The following is a 22,010-nucleotide window of genomic DNA, read 5'->3' as shown; positions in this document are numbered from 1 at the left end:
TAGGCTTTACATGAAGATTTTGTTCAAAATAAGATGCAAGGGACATGAGGAAGAGTTCTTTTTTTGGTGAAACTGTAAAATCCCTTGTTATTCCTTTGAAAGAATGTTAAGTGTTACATTTTTAAAATAAAATAACGGCACTTTTTCAGATTTTGCATGAAGTCTTCATCTTTTTAAATTTGGAATGAATCACGTTGATAACAGATGCTTATGACGAGTTAAATTCCATTTGGAAATGTTTCACTAATGTTCAGTATTTGCGTGATTGCTTCAAATATTCAAGGGTCACACACAGCAGTAGTACCTGATTAGTTATGGTTATTTTTTAGTACTTGTATGCACTTATGAAGTGTTCCTTAATAAATACATGTTTTAGACTTTACAGGGTCACAGAGAGCATTAACAAATGGTTAATAAAGGTTAAGTAATGGTTATTCACCACTGTGATACATTTATGAAGTGTTAGTTCATGCATATATGGTTCCCACTTTACAATAACAAATTAACAAATGGTTAATAAAGGTTAAGTAATGGTTATTGTGACCCTTGAATATTTGAAGCAATCACGCAGATACTGAACATTAGTGAAACATTTCCAAATGGAATTTAACTCGTCATAAGCATCTGTTATCAACATGATTAATTCCAAATTTAAAAAGATGAAGACTTCATGCAAAATCTGAAAAAGTGCCGTTATTTTATTTTAAAAATGTAACAAAGGAATAACAAAACAGGGATTTTACAGTTTAATCGAAAAAAGAACTCTTCCTCATGTCCCTTGCATCTTGCAATTTACTAGTATTACCAAGAGACATTTAAGTTGTTGAATGCAATGCTTATTATTGTATTATTTAACGTTTAGTTAATGCTTATTACTGCATCAACAAATGTTAGCAGTGTCGTTAAAAACTATTAAATAATGTATGAGGTAATACTTTAATTAACATGAAAAACATTAGTACATGATTAATAAATGCATTAGTTACCTATTAGTTAATGCTTATTACTGCATTAAGTACGGTTAATTAATGTACTCTTATTGTAAAGTCTTATCGATTATGTTTTGTTGTAAATACAAATAAAATTAACCGAACAGATCAGGTACTACTGTTGGAATTCTGGGTAAAATTTGACTTAGTAAAACCACAGAGTAAAGTAAACTTTTGTAATATTCCGTGGTTTTCCAGGCATATATGATTGTAACTTACTCTGGGTGAATACGCCTTCTGCTAAACTTAATTCTATTTTTAGTCTCACCAAGCGAGCATTAAGAATTAATAGTTGTGCTCCTAGGACCCGTTCATCTCAGCCATTCTTTCCTCAGCCGAGACTCCTTTGGGTCCATCAGGTCAGCCAGCTTCAGCTTGTTTTATTTGTACACAGTTCTTTAAACGAGATTCCTCTGTCTCATTTACACAAACTGCTTTCATTTAACCATCAATTTGCAGGTAAACTAAGGGTTCCCATCTGTCGAACTTCTCAGTTACAATTTGTATTAATTTATGCAGGGTCTGTCATATGAAACATTCTACCACTATATTTGTATGCCTCTGTGCCAACAATAGCCGTGGCTGGAGATGTTATGTTTTAAATTCTCCTTCACATTTTCCCACTGCTTGTAATAAATGTTAATATAGTATTTCAAAATCAATTAAAAAAAACCTTTTCAACTGAATGTAGTTTAGTTTCAGCACAGGGATAGAAGCTACGTAGCATACCTCCTTCACAAAGCACTTTGAGATCCACAGTGTGGAGGTCAGACAAAAGCTGTATGTCAGTGCTGGACCACAACTCGTTTAAAACTAGGGGGGCACGTGCCAACTGTGAAGAACCTTGACATGTCTGATTTCATTGTCATTGTAAATGTGTTCAGCTCTGCTTGGCCACTGCAGTAATGACAGCAGCACTTAAAAGAACAACACATATGTTAAATCAGCCTCTCCTCTTTGTCTAACAGGAACTACACAAACACACATCATGTTCTTATCTAAGCCTATGTTCCACTAATGCTGCAGTACTTTGCTTTACTATTTAAATGCTGTTAAATTCAAAATATTCATTTTAAAGCCCTGATGCATAGTTTAAAAATAAATCCCCCACCATAGCTTCAAAACCTTCAATGTGGTGACGTGTCCTGCTACAACCCCTCGTATACTGTAGATCTTATACCAGGGAGATAAATGAAACACATACTGTACTGTACCAACTTTGTCTCATTTTCCTACAAACAAAATCTTTTCCATCAGAAATCATTTGAAAATGGCTAGAACCACTTAAGTCTATACATAACAGTTTTAAAAATGTTAACTCTTCACTGTAAAATGAGAGAATATTGTAATGTATCCATTCATTCTCAGCTGACATCGACTCTGCACAGAGTATCACTGCTGCTCTGCTCAAAGTCAAGTTGAGAAGCTGACTGTTCTCTGTCCACGATGAAGGCTGTTCTGTTTCTGATGTTGTACAAACAGCTGTGCACCCAAGTGCTTCAGACAGGATTACCTCCTACGCAAACGCTGCTCTGTTCGGTTCAGCTCAAATCATTCAGTGTGACAGATTCAGCATGATTTGTTTAGTCCATATAATAACTGGTACAGGATGACTGTTTACAGAGCGGGTACAGGAGAGGGTCACTTCACATTTTGTTGCTGCTGTGCAAGCTGCCAGGAGGGGCCCGTCATGTCCTCTGGCAGACCATGTGGTCAGCAGGACAGAGGCGCTGGCAGACAAGCACATGGTGTCATCACCCCAAACAACAGCATGCCTCAGTTGTCCACAGCTCTGACTCAGTCCACGTGGATGACTCTTGTTGACTACACCTGTGAAAGCAGAGCCAGTCTGCAAAGAAAACGCCTGACACAGGACCTGGCTCCATGGTGACAGTCAACGTTTCTAGTTTTCCTATGGGACAGCTGTTGCACAGAGCTTGAAAACTTAAAACATTCCCCATCAGTGAGCATTTTCACCTTCATCTAATTTGTGCAAAGAGGTAAAAAATGCTGTTTGTCATATTGGGAGACTGTGTTGCAGCCTTCAGGTTTTTGTAAAAAATGCTGTTTGTCATATTGGGACATGTTGCAGCCTTCAAGTTTTATTATGTTAGCTGCTGTTTTTGTTGCACTGCTCAAACTATTAAAGCAGGACTCTATTAAGGCTTTTCTTGCACTTTCTGCCAATGATGTTTGAGGGTTTTTTTCAGTGTATCTACTCTCCCATGGCATTTATAGCTGCTCATGCTAACTACCCAGTTTTTAGTCTTTTGCTGATGAAAGCATCGAACACATTTCTGTCTTTATTTGGAAAGATTTTTTCCGTGAACATGTGGGATTAGCTGCAGAACCTCTACTGATGCAGTGTGCTCACAAAGACTGAAATATGCATACGGTATATATTCCTTTTCTCACAATCACAGAACCGTGCATATGCATGGTTTTGTTTCATAAAACTGAGCACATGCGCACAAGCATGGAGATGATGAAATTTTAAATACCGTGCCACACTGGCAAGGTTGTCCAACAGCGTCAGAGCAGCTGTCTTAATGCGAGACCATTACACACCGTCATGTCTTTTTATAGTGCCTGCATCATTAATTAATCACATGTACCTGTAAACAATCAGTGATATCTTGGTGATTGGTGTCATAATCATCACAATCATTACTGTGCTGTTATCACTTCATAACAAAGAATACAGCATGTTTTTTGGTTATACATCTGGACCCAGTGTTTGGGAGAGGAAATAGAAAACCTTCTTCTCAATACTGGACTGTGCACCACTGTATTATATCATAATGTTCGATTCATGTCGTGTCAGGCAGTCGTGTGGATCACTGATTTGTTTTTAATGTGGATACACACAAAATACATGTTAGCGGGATGCTTTCATTGTTGATTTTAGTCTTTTAATGATATTTGTTGACTGTAATAAAGAATATCATGTGTCTAATCACAGCCTTTCTCAATAAATTATGTCATACTTCTCTAATTGATCTCTCATTGCTGAAGTACTGTTTGACACAAAGCTAATCACTGCAGTAATGTAACAGTGAATGAACTGTATGACCAGTCTAGGCTCAGACCAGCTGCTCTGACCTCTGTTCCTATACACAACGTCCATAGCCCAGCATCCTACTGTCACACATCCCCCATTATGTTACACTATTGATCCCTTCCTGTTTGTATTATGCAAGAGTAATCAGGAGTTTGCTTTACATAAGTAGCGTCTGGGATGTGGCTCTCTCTCACTACTATGCCCCCTGCAGACTACAGTTCAATGCTTCCACTGCCCTCTCTGCCACACGCAGGAGTTCAGTAACAAACTTTATGTCTTTAGCTATTTTGCACTTACTTCCTGGAATCTGTCCAGATGCACATGGAGAGGCTCACGAGGCATGTTTGTAACAGTTTTGATTTATGATCATGTCACAAACATCAGATGTTACAGATAGCTGCTCTATCCAGATTGACACACAGCTGTGAAATGCGGATGAGGGCAGAGGAGAAAGGCGACTGGAGAAACGTGATGCTAGACTCAAAGGAGCTCATGGGCAGCATTATTTTGCTCATCTGAATGACAGTCTGCTTTACTCATCTCTCACAGTTAAGTCACAAAGCAGGAAGCAGAAGGTTTAGCAGTAAATTAATTAGGCTCCATCAAACACTTGCTGCCCTGTTTCCCTCTCGGTGTGGTCGGATGGGAACGACAACAAGCTCCCTTCTTCTGTCAGCATATGTCTTCATCTCTTTAATTAGGTGCCTGTGTTGGTACTGAGCATGCAACAAAACCACACCCAAGACAGGAAGGGACCCAGTCTCCCTGGAGTTCACAGACTCCAGTGGTGACCTTTATACTGCACAGTCTGTGTGCTGACTGCTAAGCTGCTTAGTTCTACAGGAATCCTATTTCAGGCACCAATAAAAGCAATGTACTTTTAATAGCAACCAAATATTTATCAAACTGTAGTTTAAAATCTACTGCATGTCACATTCAAACTCATACGATTAATATCCCTGTAATTGTATTGCATCCTCTCATTCTGAACTGAAAAACTGCTGCTGTAGAGATGAATGAAAATGCATTTAAGCTTGGAATGTGATGTTTTATTGCATTGATATTGCCAATTAATGTTGAATATAGAACATAAAATTACATTTAAACGATAAACATTTAAAGTTATATTAAAAAAAAACAGCTAGTAACTATGTCAATATCCTGCATCAATCTGTGAATGACAACCTAAAAACTGAAGCAACATTTTTGGTGTTATATTGTTGTATTGTACAGTATATAAAGTATGCATACATGTATAGACCTTACAGTATATACATTTAGTCTGTAATACTTCTGTACCTTTGCTGAAGTAGTACTATGAATACAGTGCTTTAACTTAAAGTATTTTTACATTGTCATACAACTGCATGTATACTGAGTAACGTTTTATTGTCTATGCACTGTGTTACTGTGTAAGCAATCGTAATTGAGTTTGAGAATGACAGAAGCATAAATGTGAATGACCCAGTGCAGGAAACCATCTGTGATGCTCCATGGATGATGACAGACAGAGCTTGTTTCACTTCTTACAATTAAATGACTGATTTGACAGTGACTCCCGGACGTCTCTACGCCACTCGCTGCTGATAAATCACAAGCATCTGCTAGGTTCATCGTCCTGTTCATCGTCTGTGGGTGCATTAGGTTCACAGGCAGACTCTTCTGTAAACATCAGCACAATATCTTCCCCTGATGCCCCCTAGTGATGACAACTGTGCTAAGCCTAGTTTGGTCCTGAGCAGAGAGAAAGGCATTAGTTTGAACAAGGTGCTGGAATTACAAACGTTCCTCAGTTTTAAGTAGATGTGTTTTTCAAATGAACAGTGGTGATTCAGTAATATCAGTACACCATTACAAATTAGAAATAAATGAGTTGTGCTGTTTTATTTATTTATCCACAATAAGCACTCCATTTTAACTTTATATGCTAATTATTTACAATTTAATTTAAATAACCTAATGCCTAATGCCTAATGCCATTTATTTTTAACTACAACCTATCTACGGTGAACAAACTGTAAACACTGCACTTCATGCTGGATTGCTATATATTATTATTACATAGCCATATTGGCACAGCGACACGGTGGTTAGCGCTGTTGCCTCAGAAAAAGAAGGTTCTGGGTTTGAGTCCTGGTTGATCCACTGCATTTCTGTTCGGAGTTTGCACAGAAGGGCATAGCGCTTCGATTGACTGGCAACTCTTAATTAGACATTATCCCAAAGAGCATCTGGTAAAACATGCCAAGTTTAATGTGCACATCATCAGGTCGGTGGGAACTGATGATTCACTGTGATAACCCCTAACAGGTACAGCCGAAAGAAGAAGGTGATTATAACAGAACCCTTTTTTATAAACTAAAAACTTATTTATTTATCCATCCATCCATCTGTTACCTATAGTGTTTATCCTGAAGACGGTTGAGGGGGGAAGGGGGGAGGGGGGTCAATCCCAGCTAACACTGGGCGAGAGGCAGGGCACACCCTGGACAGGTCGCCAGTCTGACACAACTTTTACATTGGCTTTTAGTGCTCTGACACTTTTTGGTTTGATTTGCTTTAACTCCCAACTTGTTTAGAAACTTCCAAACAACTATCTAACTTTATTAGCTTTATTTTTTGTAAAGTGCTGGTTTTTGTTGGTGTTTTTAGATTTCAACTCCTTCTTTTAACTAACTCTTTTTACACTTATTTTATTTTACAATGGTATTTGCTTAAAGCACTTTGGTCAACCCCCGGCTGTTTTTATAGAGCATTATAAATAAACATTGTTATTATTTGATTTATATCATCAAACTTTTTAAAAACCTGCCCAATTCAATGAGTAGACAGACACTAAAACACATTTTAGTTATAACTCCCTGTATTTTGTAGTTTACTCAAGTCTGAAGGAACAATTTTGAAATATTTTCCTTAGCATTTCCATGTTATTCTGCTTTATACTTAAATTCTGCTAAATTTCAGAGGGAAATATTATCATTTTTAGCCCACTATGTTTATCTGACAGCTGTAGTTAGTTTGTGACACCCACACAGGTGCTTTAAACCACTATGGCTGCTCACACCTGAGTCTGGTGTAAGATGGGTGGAGCCCCAAAAGGTGCAACAACATCAACAAAAGGCCGATGGAGAAGTCAATCAGAAACAGCACTAATTAGGCAACAATAAGTGAAAACACCTGTGCTGGTGGGTCAGTAAAAGTTTATGTAAAACTGTATGATATATTTTTTAAATATGATGTATTAGACAATATAACAAACAATATAATAAGTGATAAGGATATAATGAACAACAGATAACGCAGAGCAGCATAAAAATGCCACCTGTATCAAGTTGAGGTACTTGAATATACCTCTCACAGGTATAAGCAGTGATGTTGAACAGTAAAACCATCAAGCATTATCATGGTACATCTCACAACAAAGAGAGCGGGTCCTAAAGCTACAGTTGGCGATCTTGGAAAAACCAGCAAGAGGAAGCTCAATTTGAAAGTAGCCAACCAAAGAAATCCCACCCTTTCGTTCTGGCTTCTCGCCAAAGCCACTCCTCCACTCCTGTTTTACTGTCCACCAACAAAACTTGAAGTTCATCAGTTTCAGTGAGGAAGGCAGCCGCCATGCTTCAGGATTAGGTTACTATACTTGGGAGTTGTGTCCACACAGAGGAGTGTTCCCTACCCCCACCACTCTGAGCACTGCATGAGCCCAGCGGCACGTCGTGCCACTGTATTATTCACTTATAAACGAATCCTGATTTGAATGTTAATCCTATCAAAGTCACCATAAAAACAGCCCATTGCCTTTTACATAACACTACAAATATGATTATGTTCTGTGTTGCATTCCTTCTCTGCCTTCAGGAAAATCCTGCTCCACACTCCAAAACTCAGAGCGCTTGACTCAGAAAAGCAACATCCAAGGGAAGCAGAAGAACAGCAGTCAAAAAGAATTCTGTTGTGAATCTTATGCCACAGTAAACAGTCACCCCTTATAACAGGGACACAATAAAATCCAAGTACAATGCACTGATGTGTGCTAACTGTTAACCTGGATTAACATAATGCAATATATTTCCACAACACAACAGAATACAGTCTCCAAATTTACCACAACTCGTTTCTTCTAATCTCAACCAAAACTGAACCAGTTAGTAAGGGTGGGATTAACAACAGGTTTGTTATAATCATCTGAAATCACTTTAGCCAACACAGTGTACTGAGGCAGTTGTTAGTGAACAGCTTTTCCCCAGACTCAGAACAGGCTTTGGGCCAACATAAATGTGTATGATGTAAATTAATTACTGATAGTGGCCTGATAGTAAATATTGTCAAAGTGAAATACAGTAGGTTCTACACAGATCAGAGTTTTAAAGGGAGAAAAAGAAAAATCACATGAATTCCAGAAGGCATAAAGGTATAGTTTAAAGCTATAAACTAATTTGACCCTGTTAACTCTGACTGGGGGTATTGTTGAGTGACTGACACTTCCTATGAGGAGGAGGCAGAGTCTGACTCGGGGAAACCCTCCCTCATATCTCTGGCAGTTCAGAAGCTCCTCAGGGGCAAGGCTTAACAAAAAAGCTATGATAATTGTTACTGCACACTGACTGCTAGTATGAAATGACAGACAGAAACGTTTGCAACCAGCTAGTGAACATAGTGGAGCACTTAGCAGCTACAAAGGCAGGTATTTCCCTGAGGGTTTGGTGAAGACCTAAACAGCGGTCAAAGGGAGTAAATATCCAGAAGCAGAGAACCAGGAACATAGCTCCTAGTGCTAATGATGCTCCATGTCTGCTACATGTCTAAATATGCAACTGTAAGCTAACATATTCAACCAATCAACTTTGTGGTAACAGTGCTGTGTTTACCGCTGGCTTTCTGTCTGAGACTGAGATGAGGAGGCTGATACTTACAGTATCTTGTCTGTGGAGACCATGGTTAGCTAAGTTTGTAATAAAGGCAGGAAACAGGTAAAAAGCTAACTGTGCTCTAATTTGTTTTGTAGAGAGAACAAACTTTCATTTAACAACAGCTAGTGGCAGCAGATGTGTACAACTTCCAAATTCTAGAGCTGCCCCTGAATGTTGATTCATATCACGAGTCCCTCAGTTTCAAACTGAGTCACTGTCACAGAGCAACAGTTTGGCAACCTATAAAGTTTTATGAACTGAGTCATGTTTCAAAAAAACTGCAAAGCTTTGATAAAAACTCAAAGCAGCACAGCTTGTTTCTGTTTGCCGCTCCAATCACCTCAGCCCCAGAGCTGAATGTGAGTGACGTCAGCTGAACTACTTTTGACAGAGGCCTTCAGCTGACAGCACCATCAGCAGCAGGACAGATGTGCTATGGTAGATTTTCTAACTGAACTATGACCAGCATGCACATTTTTTATTTCTCTGTGTGGAAATGTGATGTACTGGAACTGGGCAGGGACTGTAATAACAGCCCTACCAGCGCCATGTTCATTCCCATCCTCCCGACGAATCAGGTTTGGTCTCATCATGCCTGTATAAAGAACAAACTACACTTAAACAACAAATGAGCATCTACAGTAAAAGTGTGATATGTTTCAGGACAGAGTATTTGGTAGTGGATGGCAGAAGAGAAGCAGACAAGCAGCCAAAGTGTGAGTGATGAAACAGACATACATGAGGAGGATGGGGGAGTTGATGGGGGATGAGCTGGGTCCACACAGAGCGACTCACTTGGCCAGCTTCATCTCGATTTGCTGGCGGATTTCCTGCCGCTCCTGGTCGCTCCGCACTGGGAAGATGTTGCGGTCCTCCAGCTCCTGCTTACTGGGTCTGTTCCGAAGCTTCACAGCCAGCAGCTCCTTCTTCATCCTGCGTGGGAGGGTCCCTGTTGTTGCACAAATTGAGGTCAACAATGACATAGTGGTTTATGTGTTGCCACACTAAAACCCACTGGTGTTAATGTCTACACAGTGTGTAGTGAGTAATTAAAGTGAGCAGGTTTATATCAACATAGAAAAAAAACTGTGTGGGAGATATAAAACATTTAACACAGTGTTTAGAGGTTCAAAATAAATTGGATAGAGACACATGAAACCAAACAAAGTCATCATATTTAACATTTTGTGGAAATACTTGTGTCAACAGCTGCCTGAAATCTTCAAAACGCTGTGTGCTATAAGCCTATTCAAATCGAAACTGAGACTTGATTCTGGACTGTACCATCTGTTCATTTATTTCAAATCTAATGTGCTGATGCAGAGAGCCTGAAGGACAAAAATGTCTAACTGGCCAAATATATATAGTGTGGAGTGTATAAAATACATTGAATGATACTTATCTATCAGTATACAATCTCTTGGACCTTTTCAAGTTTTCTATCTGCTGTACAGTTTTGACTAACAGTGAAGAGTTACACTTTTTCATAGTGTTCAACAGAACTAACTCTTATGAAATGATCATTTGTACACACATGTGAAACAACCCAAATTTACATGACCAAAATTAATATTTAGTCTTGGCACATTTGGCAACACTTGTAACCTGGACAGACAAACACTGCAAATATTCTCTTTTCTTCAGTATATCACTCTTCAAGTTCTGTTCTGCATGGACTTATGTCTGAACTGCGGCCACTTCAGCATTTCAAAATGGCGGTTTAAAAGCCATTCTCATGTAGCTGGTGAGGTTGGCTTACTGAAAAACACAGCAAACCTTCTCCCAAAATGCAGCTTTCTTGCAGACTGAGCCAAACTTTAATCCAGGATTTCTTAGTTTTTGCTGCATTCACACTGCTCTTTGTTTATCTTCACAAGTTCAAGAGTTCAAGGGCAGCTGCAAAGAGGGATTCTCACAGGATGATGGATGCTGCCACCACCATGTTTTATGATGAGAATTTGATTAGTGTGTTGGTCAGAAAGCAACAATTATGCCTCAGCAGACCATAGTGTGTTCTTCCCACCAGCCTTCTGGCAAAAACTAGCCTAGGTGTCAGAGAGGTGATGAATTTTTGGATGTCAGGTAAAACAGGTGACACAAAGCTGTGTTTACCATCATAGCCATGGAAGCTCAAGTTGTGAAGTCGCAAAAGAGCTATTTCAGGCAGCCCTTGTTCTCAAAGTAGAAGTCCCATTCATTTTTCCCAAGGAAAATGTTATGTGACTGACAGCTGACTGGCATGAACAGCTCCCAGTTCAATAATTACACCTTAAAATTAAGAAACAACATAAGAAAATGTCGAGTTACTTGATAAAAAGTCTAAAAAACAAATGTTTGTGCATAACAAATTTAGGGGAGATGTTAACTGACTCCCAAGATACATTTCTGCAATGAACATGCAGTAACGGAGGTGAAAATATTGCTGTGCAGTACTGACAGCAGGCTGGAGCTCAAGATTAGGCTGTTGATAAAAGGGTTTGTACAGTCTGCAGGTTAAATCAATTACCCTCTAACTTGTGCATCAGTTTTGGCAGAACTCAGCACCTGCGGCACTACATTTTGTTAACAACTAATATAACAACATTTTTCAGTTCTCTTATGTTCTGACTGCTGCTTCTTACTGGCTTCTTCTTCATAACAACACATGGGCGCTGCAGTGTTTGCAGCTGTCTCCCATGCCAAAATGACCAATAAAACATGACATCTAAGAAACATCACTGAAATAGTTTGGCCTAGTGGCCATAACATAAACACGAGTGTTACATTATCCAGGGGATCCTGTGTTGGGATATGTTTCTTTGTATTCATGGTGCAGGTTTTACCAGTAATCTGACTAATCAGCCGTCAAACTTTATATACAGTACATATGTGTATTTAACCACAAATCAGCCTTAACTACACACAGGTGATCTGCACTTAATGCATTATAGTCATGGCCAAAAATATTGGCGCCCCTGCATATCTTTCAGATAACACAACAAAATAAATGCCAGGTTGCAACAAAGGATTGTTTGAATGGTGGCTAAAGAACCTCGATCAACTTCCAAACAAATTCAAGCCGACCTGCAGGACCAGGGTGCAACAGTATGAGCTTGCACTATCCGTCGCCATCTGAATGACAAGGGACGCTACGATAGGAAACCCAGGGGGACCCACTGCTGACACACAGACACAGAAAAGCCTGTGCCTACAGTCAAACACAGTGGAGGTTCACTAGTGTTTTGGGGTTGCTTTACTGCTTCAGGCACTGGATGTCTTGACCGTGTGTTTGGCATTATGAAATATGAAGAGTACCAATGAATTCTGGGACACAATGTAGGGCCCAGTGTCAGAAAGTCTCCATCAAAGATCATGGGTCTTACAGCAGGACAATGACCCAAAGCAGAGAAATCTCAAACTGAAGCTGGGAGAAGAAACCCTTCAATCAGAGGCCTGGAGCAGTTGGCAAAAGAACAGTGGTCCAAAACTCCAGTAAAGAGGTGGAAGAAACTCACTGATGGTTACAGGAAGCGACTGATTTCAGTTAGTTTGTCCAAAGGGTGGGCTACCAAATATTAAGCTGAGGGTGTCAATAATTCTGTCCAGTCCATTTTTGGAGTTCTATGTGAAATAGATCAGATCTGGATTTTTTCTCTGCTTTTTTGTGTTGTTCCAGTGCAAACAATAGAAATAAACATGACAATACCAAAGTATTTCTGACTGCAACATTGTTCTGGAAGAAGTGGTGTGTTATCTGACAGAAATGCAGGGGTGCCAATGTTTTTGGCCATGACTGTAATGCAACTTCAACAAATGACTGACTGCACTGGGTATATCATACTACAGACTGAATACTTGTGAAATTGCCGATTTTGTGTTGTGTTGTGATGAGAGGATGTTTTGAAACCTTCATTGATCACAGTGGCCAACAATGATCTTCCTCCTGGTGCACATTACCACTACCAACTCCTAATATGTGAAGCTGGCTCGAAACTGAGGGACATCATACAGTCCTCACTGTGTGATCTGACTGACACATCAGGCGATTTGTGTTGCAGGCCTAGCTAGCAAATATGAGAGATTTAGAGTTTAAGAAATAATGTCCTAAAACTGAATTAAATTTGCCTAATTAGCATAACTGATAAAAAGTATTTAAAAATACAAAATTAAGCTCTATCCTATCCTAATGTGCACATCTGGCAGGTCTATCATAACTTACTGTTTAGCCCGTTAACGTTCCCCCTCCACCCACCCAGTGTCACAGACATGTTAACGGCAGGTGGCTGTGCACCAATGACCCACATGAATGGCCAAGAATTAGGCCACCAGAGCAGATGTTGACAAGTGGCTGAAACGTAACACCAGTAAGTCAGCTATTTGTCATCGCTGTAAATCTCCCCATCATGCTGTCACTCTAAACAGACATCAGCAGAGATTATGCTGCCTCATTATCCAACAACAGGGCGCCCAGACTTTGTTTGTTTTGTACATTGGGGAGATAACAAATATTTCAGTAAGTCTTCTGTCAGCACAGACCTACCGGAGATCACAGACTCATTCCAGCTATCCTGGTCGCTTAGGTATTCATCCAGACGCCAGTTCTCCTTGTTCTCATCAGACTCCTTCTTGCCGTCTAACTCCCCGGCAGGCTCCTTCTCTGTGCTGGCCGTGCGGGACAGACGGCCATCCAGCCGGCGCTTAGGGGATGGACGCGCTTCCTTTGTCTGGAAACTGAGATCACACATCACAGGGGAAGTCTGTCAGTTACAACAGGCTTTTACAAGTGCTTCAAAAGTTGATGAAAGAAGGAATAATTAACATTTGGGGAAGAGTTCACTGGATTTAAAGGAGTCCCCAAACATAGAAGTAATTAAAGGCCAATGGCTTTATATTATAGCTCAGGTTTCTTTTATTAACAACAGACTGACCTTCGTTCATCTTTGTGAGTTAACAGCACACTATAAATGACAAGATCCAATGGCTGCTTATATTCTCTGTATTGGGTAGTTTTCAAAATCAAGGAAGTTAAGATCAAATATAACTACATGCTATATGTTTCTTACTGTCCATATCTGGCTTGTGTTATATGCACAAATGTGGGTCTTGGAATTGCATTACCATATTCTGTAAAGAGGACCTTTTGCTAGTCTAACGGCTGGTATAGTATCATTTATCAACAGAAGTGATATTTGATTTGTTTTTCCTTTTGTACAAAGTGATAACATTTTCCAATAAAATGATTAAAAACTAAATCCATATTTTATGTCTTGCTCCCAACTCTGACCTGTCCTGTCTGTGTTTGGTGGCCAGGGCGCGGTGTAGTTCCTCAATAATGCAGCTGGGGGGTAGCTGTGGGTGTAGCACCCCGAGGTGAGGGGACCCGGTAGGTGTGGAGATCCTGCCTCTCAACAGGGAACCATGAGAGTCTCTGGGAAGCGTGAAGTTCCTGGGTAAGGTGGCTGGGGACTTCTTCACTGGAACTGCACTAGCACCTAGAGGACAACCATCAAAGTGAGACACTGCTGCAGAGCAGTGGGCCTTTACAGCGGGGTTCGTCCTGGTCACCTCACCATCTAGGCTGCCCAGTCTGGTCAGCAGTTTGACTGGCAGGGTGGGTGGAGGTGGGGTGCTGGCTCGTCTCTGAGGCTGGGCCACCGTCGCCTCCTGTTTCCCCTCGACAGCCTCCACCTTCCCCATCGGCTGCTCGTCGCTGGGGTCGCTTAGTGATGTGCTTTCATCCTCTCCATCTTCACTCTGACTGGGATCTCCCACTGTCTTTGAATCTTCAGTCATATCTTGCACTAAAATGAAATGACAAAAATGGCGATGAAAGGGTTTGGTTTGTTTGGGAAGTCTCTTTCTCCACCTAGTGGACAATGGCACTCAAGTCATTTCAAATTAAATATTTTCATGTAAACATTTAGTTGTTTAACCAACCAGAATCACCCAGATTATTATTAATAATTGGCCATTTTATCATCTAAAATCAAAAACAGGAACTATAATTTATATATATCAACATTTTAAATTGAGTAAAAATCCAAGGGTTTATTCCTAAAAAATAAGAGCACCATGTCTGCCATGAATGGTCAAGCATCAGTTGAAGTAAGGTGCATACCAAGAGCAACTTGCTAATGTATTTTTCAGTTTTTTTTTGTGCTTAAACACTTTGATAGCCACTTAAGATGGAAAACATGCTAGTGAAAGGTTGCCTGTTTACAAATCCAGTGATTGCAGAGCATGATTAGCATTGATGTGTTGCTCACCAGTTGTGTTTTTGTGCACCTGATGAATGTAAAACCAATATGCACTCTCTGTTTCCTGAGGGGAAATAGCTGCTCCTAAAATTTCTGGTGGTAAAACCAAAACAATGAGCTGAAAGGCATTAAATTGCTCTATATACCTGAGGTAAACTACAGCATCTCATGACAGTTGTTTATATATAAATATTAATTGGAGCAGTTTAAAAGTTAAACTAAAGCTTTAACTCTTACACCTAAAAAAACATCAAGAAGTGCTGTGCTTCATATATAAAAATACTGTAGCGATACTAGTATCTGTTCTGAATGTTTTCTCTCAGACCACAGCATTGCACTCTACCTGTTGAGGTTTCTAAATCACTACCCAGCTCTTCATTGGTGCTGGCCAGAGGTGCTACAGGCTCCTCGTCTCTGTCCTCATCATCAGAATGAGTGGGGGTGTCTGGGTCTTCACTGTTACCCCCACATGCAAGATCTGACTCTGTGCACAGCATTCACAGAGGGACAGGACAGGAATGACTTTGTGTGGGCATCATGCAGATAAACAAATGAACTCTATTCAGCCTGGAGTCGTGTGTGTGTGTGTGTGCATGGGTGTTTATTTTTCACCTGTCTCCATCTCCCCAGGGTTCCTCCTGACCAGGTCACCTCTCTTCTGTCGTACAGCTGCCTTCTTCTCCACCGCTAAACAACACAAACATTTATGAGCCTGGTCCACTGACTGCATGGAAAAACGAAAACACATGGAACTATTTGCAAATACAGCCGCTATGTTCCTATTTGCAGAGTGATTACCAAATCGTCCACTGACAGAAGCACACGTCTTACATCACTCACTTGCAGAGGGCTTCAGCTTCTCGTTTTTCTTTTTCCTCCATTTCCAGGGCTTGAAGATGCGTCCCAGGCTGGCCAGCTTGCTGTTGTGACGGACAGGAGGTGTACGAACCCCTGAGACCATGCAACCTGAATGCAGTGCCCTCTGCTGGTCCATCGCATCTACAACATAAACAAAAAACTGCCTTAAAAGGTGATCCCATCAGTCAGTGCTGGTGAGGACTAAAGGCATTTCTTAAGTAACTCCTAACACTGGCACCCCATCATCATGAGTGAGTAACAAATGTGGGTCACTGGTTTTAAATGCCTTATTGATTCCAGCCTAATTTCTGAGGAGAAGCAAGCGGTCGTGGGGGGAGGACAGAGATTCGCATTGTTTGTGTGTGACTCACATGGTTTCGAGGCAGCCAGACCTTCCTGGCCCCAAAACATGCAGACAATGGAACGCTTTTAAAAGACATCTTGAAAGACACACAGAGGATAAATGAAATCAGCTTCAGCACAAATGCCCTTTCTAATGTCAGTGCTGACATCTGCAGCCTGCAATCCCTACTGATTTTAGACTATTTTAGGCTGCATACCTAACATGCATAGGAGTCTACTGCACAGTCTGATATCAAAAAGTAGTGTCAGAATTGGACAAGCCTTACATTCTGCTGCTGACAGACTGGTAGTTTTTATAGCATTCAGTTGTGTCTCCATGTCTTGGTGGTGTATTTTTGTTGTCTTTTTTTGTCCAGTGTCTATTATTGACTTTGGGTACTGAGAAGAATTTATTTCAGTGTTTTGGTAAGTCTGCTTTTATGACAAAGGTGTGTTGTAGTTAAACCTTTAGTGTCTTCACATAATGCTTGTCATACTTAATTATTTGCACCTACAAATAACCTAAATTTCATACGTTTTGTATTATCTATATTATATTCTGAATGTCTATAAATCTAGGGCAAAAATTTGCAATTTTTGATTAATGGTTTTTCAATTAGATAGTTTTTGTGCAGTAGCATCCATAGGTGGAGGGACACCTTCAGGCTGCCAATCAAAGGTGTCAAATCAAGTGAAATATAACCCTATTTATATCGTCAAATCACTTTTTAAAACAAATTTACCAAAAAAATGGCCACTTGTACACACATCAGCGTGATAACATCTACCAAAAAGGACAGAAAACATCTCTGGAAAAAATGTAACTGATTTGTACCTTGAGTTTCCCATTGACTAACATGGAGGAGGTGCGATTTATGAGCAATAACACTATAGGGTGACTTGTGGTGGCTTCATTTGGGAACTGTCAGCATTGTTTACACAGTCAGTGGACATAAAAGATGACACATATTCACATTTTACAAATTAATTTTCTAGCATTTTATGTCAGTCAACTATGGAAGCCCATTCCCGCCAGTTACTCCGACTTAGCTAAGTCGAAATTCTTACATAGCTAAGTCAAAATTCCGACATAGCTAACTAGAAATAATGGCTTAAGTAAATCTAAGTAGAAATTCTAACTTAGCTATGTCAGAATTTCGACTTAGCTATGTCGGAATTCCGACTTAGATATGTCGAAATTTCTACTTAGCTAAGTAGAAATAACGACTTAGAGCATTTTATTTCTCATTTAACTGGCGGGAATGGGCTTCCATAGTCAACTAACTCATTTGTTAAATAATCAATTTAACACCTAAATATTTTAGCACTACATTAAATTACTCAACTAAGAGACAATAACCCAGCATTCACTTTAAAGCCAATTAACTGTGGAAACAATTAACAATGACTAACAGATTTTGGCCACTTAGGGGCGTCAGAAACAAACACCTTTTACAGTGATACAGTGAACTTATTAGCAAACAGCTTCTTATTTACACATAACGGTTAAGAAGCAACATTAGCATTCATTTAGAGCCATGTTTCTTGTCACCTGGAGAATGGAAGGCCAACATCCACTCTTTTTCAGCTCTGTTTTTGGTCTCTACCAAGTCCTGAGGGAAATATCAGGCTTCTTAGCTGCTAAATGCTGCACTGTGTTCACCAGCTAGTCTTTAATTGGGTCTGTCTGCCATTTGGTGCTGGCCGAGGTGAGCTTTTACCATGAAAACATCTGCCTGATGCTGGCAAAGTCAATACTATAAGAACAGCGAGGGTGAACCAAAACAGTGAAGTTGCCGGCCGGACAGCTAAATAAAGTGCTGAAACTATAAAACATTATCTTTAGTTACAATCCTTTGGTGTATGTAAAGCTTCAACAATGAGGATCGCAACAAATGATTTTCAATATTAATTTTATTTTTTTCTTGACTAATCGGTTAACTGTTTTGTGAGAAAGGTGTGAGAGTAGTGACAAAAACCCACCACAGTTTCCCACAGCAAAAGGTGACATTCAATTTAATATGATAAAAGACAGAAATACACATGCAAGAAGCTGGACCACAATAAGTATGTTTTCCTTGAACACCAACTCAAGCAATTAACTTTTTGTGTGAGCTTTGATTTCTCTTCAAGATGGACAGTCAGTGGCTATTCCTCTTAGCCGGCACTCTGACTTCTTAAAGCACCCATTAAGCCTGCAGGCTGAGCTGTAGAGGAGGGATCACAGCAACAAAGATCAGACAGAGAAGCACAGCTGAGCTGACTTCAGTTACTTATGCTACACCAAGTGGCAGAGAGAGGGAGATAACGGTTCCTTGGAGAAAGGACTGAAATAGGCCCTCCTACACAGTCTGACTCCAACAACAAGCTGACACCTCAGGGAGCCTCCAGCTGAGCCGTGGGCTGTGCAGGCATCGCTGTGTGAACCCTTTCATTTTCTGTCAGCAGTGTCTAAATCCACAACATCTGTTCATTTATCCCTTAAAAAAGAATTAGATACATTTACATTACTGGCCCCAGTCACATATTAGGAAGACAAATGTATTGTGATTTATAAGGCCATGTTTCACAGGTGAGGATGGATATGGCAGGAACTTTATGGTGCTGCCATGTGGAAGGTGGCCAAGTTTCATAGCAGCTCAAGCAAAAGCACAACATGTTCACAATGTTACATTGAAAATAAGGTCAAAAATCCAACAGACTGTAGAAAAACAGTCTCCAGTCTGACAAACTGAAGCAGGTAGAAGGCAGGCATGTCATCTGAGCTTTCAAATAGGTGCTATACAGGATTTGCACTAATACATTCCATGTCAGCAGTTGCTCAAAATTTCACAAGGAGGCAAGGAGGCTTTTTATTAAAGGTGCAACTAATTATGATCAACTAGTCTGCCAATTTTCTTGATTAATCGCTTTGTCTGTAATATAACAATGAAAATGGGGAAAACGTGTTTACTATACTTTCTTAAAGCCCAAGGTGGCATCTCAAATGTCTGTCTGCCTAACCAGCAGTCCAAACCCAAAGGGTATTTAATTTACTAGCGCCCAAGAATAAGAAAAGCAACAAATCTTCAACCTGGAATTTGAAAAACATTTTATAGAAGTGAGCAATCTAGAGTCCGACAGCTGGGTCAATCTTTTTACTGTATTAACTAATGTAACTGAACAGTCCTGCGACTCATGCACAAGAGATAACAAACATACAAGGCCAATCATAATTGAGCTTATTGATCCATGACAAAACAGCGCATGGCACTTCAGCTTTTTCACCTACACCCTCAGCTGACCACCACCAACAAGAAGCTGGTCAGTCGCCCAAGCCTTCTTGTGTGCCTGCACAGGATGCAGCAGGGAATTCAGGTCAAGCATGTAGTAACAGTAACAGCACACCCAGGATAAGGCTGCCGTTGCCATGGTTACCACGCTGGATGTTGGAGAAAGGACCCTGGGGGGCAGAGAATCGCCATGGCATGAGGAATAAGGAGCTGCTGGGTGGATGGGAAGGCTGTTGCCACACAGACAGACGCAGAGCTGCAGCCAATCATGGACCAGCATGTAGCCATGCATAATGGAAGTCAGGGAGTCGCATTTGTTATTTAAAGTTATTGAAATATTTAACCAAAAGGTTAGATGTTTGGATGCACTATAACATATTTTCTGCAGACCCAGAGAAAAGAATCACGTTTTTTCAAGCAGGAAAAATGAAGCTAATGGTCAAAGTCACATAGCAGAGAGTGTACTGTCACCTAAAGCAGAGAACTGCTGCTGAGGATGCCAAACACAGGGCGCCTGGAAATGTCACCACATCCTCATCACTCAATCACCTGCAACTGATGTGTAGTGCTCATGTTTCTTACATGAAATAAAAAGCACGTTTACATCAATAGGGAAAGCAATCCATTAGATAATTACATAATGTCTATGATAAAAGTCCCCAAAGGAATATTATAGCTTTATCACAATAACGATATCTCACTGGAAACATATCCAAGTGCTCTTCTCTACATATCCGCTGCTAAAAGCCACAACTCACTGTGGGAATATTATAGTGATCTCATAAGGTGGAAAAAAGCACCACTAAAGTACCACATGACCATAAACCCAAACACTACAAGCCCCAATACGCACATTCACATGAGCAAGATTGTGTTTCGAGTGCTTCGCCGCAAACTGACCATACATTAGCCCGATCCTGAGGCAAACGCAAATGTTTCCAAACACTTACATATCACAAGACAGACTGCTTCCCAGTCCTCCCCCGGCACTCGGTGTTCACATCATGTTCCCACAGCCTGGTGCGTCGCAGCCGCTGCGTTTACCAGGAAATTAACAGACGGATGAATATCCTGTGTAATAAAACTCGGTTCAAAACATGCGAAATGCTAGTTTAAGGACAGGGTGAACAGAAACTTTGTGTGAACGAGCGGGTTACATCTTCAGCTAGCTGCTACGGTGTTGATGTGCCATGTGCACCCCGCCCCTCCGGACGGGAGGAGGGGGACGAATGAACGGACACACGCTCAACGTCTCCTCCAAATGATAGTACATCTGCCTTCAGCGGGATACAAGTCACCCACCCCGTGATTGACAGTTGATTATCTGTATTAACAGACAGAGGACAGTATAAATGGCCTATTATCTACACAAAGCTGCTCATTGCTTTAGCAAGTTGCAATTAGACACACGTAAAGCCAGAAGCAAAATTAGTCTGAAACAACAGCCTGCAACAGTCTATATCTCAGCCTCCATGAACAATTAGAGAATATGACTCTATGGTGTGAGCTACTTTAGAGAAACACCTCTCACTGCAACAGTTACCATTTGCAACTAATAATTATTTGAATATGCCCATTAATTTCTCATTTATTTGACCATCTGTTTTGTCTGTAAAATGTTAGCAAATGTAAACAAAACTGAACAAAAAATGCCCATTACAATCTCTAAACCCCACCATAGTATCTTTAAATTGCTTGTTTTGTCCAACAAGTGCATATTCAATTTACTATTAAATAAAAGAAAGACAAGATAGAGAGCATAAAATCGTAGCATTTAAGTCTGGGTTGCCGCATTAGCTTTAGCTAAACTGACAATGGACTGTATGTGAATATATTTGCAAATGAAAGTCAACAGGGTAGATAGGAAAGTTCATTTTAGGTTTTAATATAAATTATAGTTATCCTGGGAAAAAAATGTCATTTTGATATGACCTACTTACAACATAGAAATATCTCTATTTTTACTGTTATTTTTCCAAAATAATCAATCAGTAATATCAGCTATGTAGCGGAAAGGAAAAAGATTACATTGCGCTAGGACATACAGCTTTTATATCCACTTTTTCAAAGTAAGCCTTGGCCACTGGAAGCTGAAGATTTCACAGTCTGTGTATGTTGTGTGAAAATCAGCAGCACTGACTGATTAAATAAATAAATAAAAATAGATAAAAACATTTGTTATAAGAATGTAGACAAAATGTCTAGGGTAGCTGATAATTTACTAGAATGTGTGACTGTTGAACAACTTTTGGAAAAAAAGAAGAATGTTGTAATAAGCTGTATTTATAGAGCACCTGGAGCCAGCATAGAAAAATTTAATGACTGGATGGAAGAAAATTACT

General features: G+C 40.1%; 1 protein-coding gene across 3 annotated transcripts in view; it reads right to left on the bottom strand.

Annotated features, from left to right (window-relative positions):
• The window catches only part of phactr3b (phosphatase and actin regulator 3b), a 66,216-nt gene that overhangs the window by 28,049 nt on the left and 16,157 nt on the right, over positions 1–22,010 (bottom strand). Inside the window, exons 1-8 of one of the 3 annotated variants that reach the window (XM_020592773.1) lie at positions 20,619–20,905; positions 16,037–16,195; positions 15,809–15,883; positions 15,540–15,680; positions 14,510–14,740; positions 14,224–14,431; positions 13,480–13,670; positions 9,756–9,909 (exon numbers count right to left, since the gene is read on the bottom strand). In XM_020592773.1, coding sequence (XP_020448429.1) covers positions 9,756–9,909; positions 13,480–13,670; positions 14,224–14,431; positions 14,510–14,740; positions 15,540–15,680; positions 15,809–15,883; positions 16,037–16,190 — 1,154 coding nt within the window. In that variant the 5' untranslated portion in view covers positions 16,191–16,195; positions 20,619–20,905. Of the gene's footprint in view, positions 1–6,489; positions 9,556–9,755; positions 9,910–13,479; positions 13,671–14,223; positions 14,432–14,509; positions 14,741–15,539; positions 15,681–15,808; positions 15,884–16,036; positions 16,196–20,618; positions 20,906–22,010 lie in introns of those variants that run through there. The other 2 variants (XM_020592774.1, XM_020592772.1) reach the window with 2 other exon arrangements.

The sequence above is a fragment of the Monopterus albus genome, unplaced genomic scaffold (genome assembly GCF_001952655.1).
Source record: "Monopterus albus unplaced genomic scaffold, M_albus_1.0 scaffold18.1, whole genome shotgun sequence".
Lineage (NCBI taxonomy): Eukaryota > Metazoa > Chordata > Actinopteri > Synbranchiformes > Synbranchidae > Monopterus > Monopterus albus.
The sequence above is the reverse complement of the archived record's forward strand: the minus strand, read 5'-3'. Positions and strand labels throughout refer to the sequence as shown.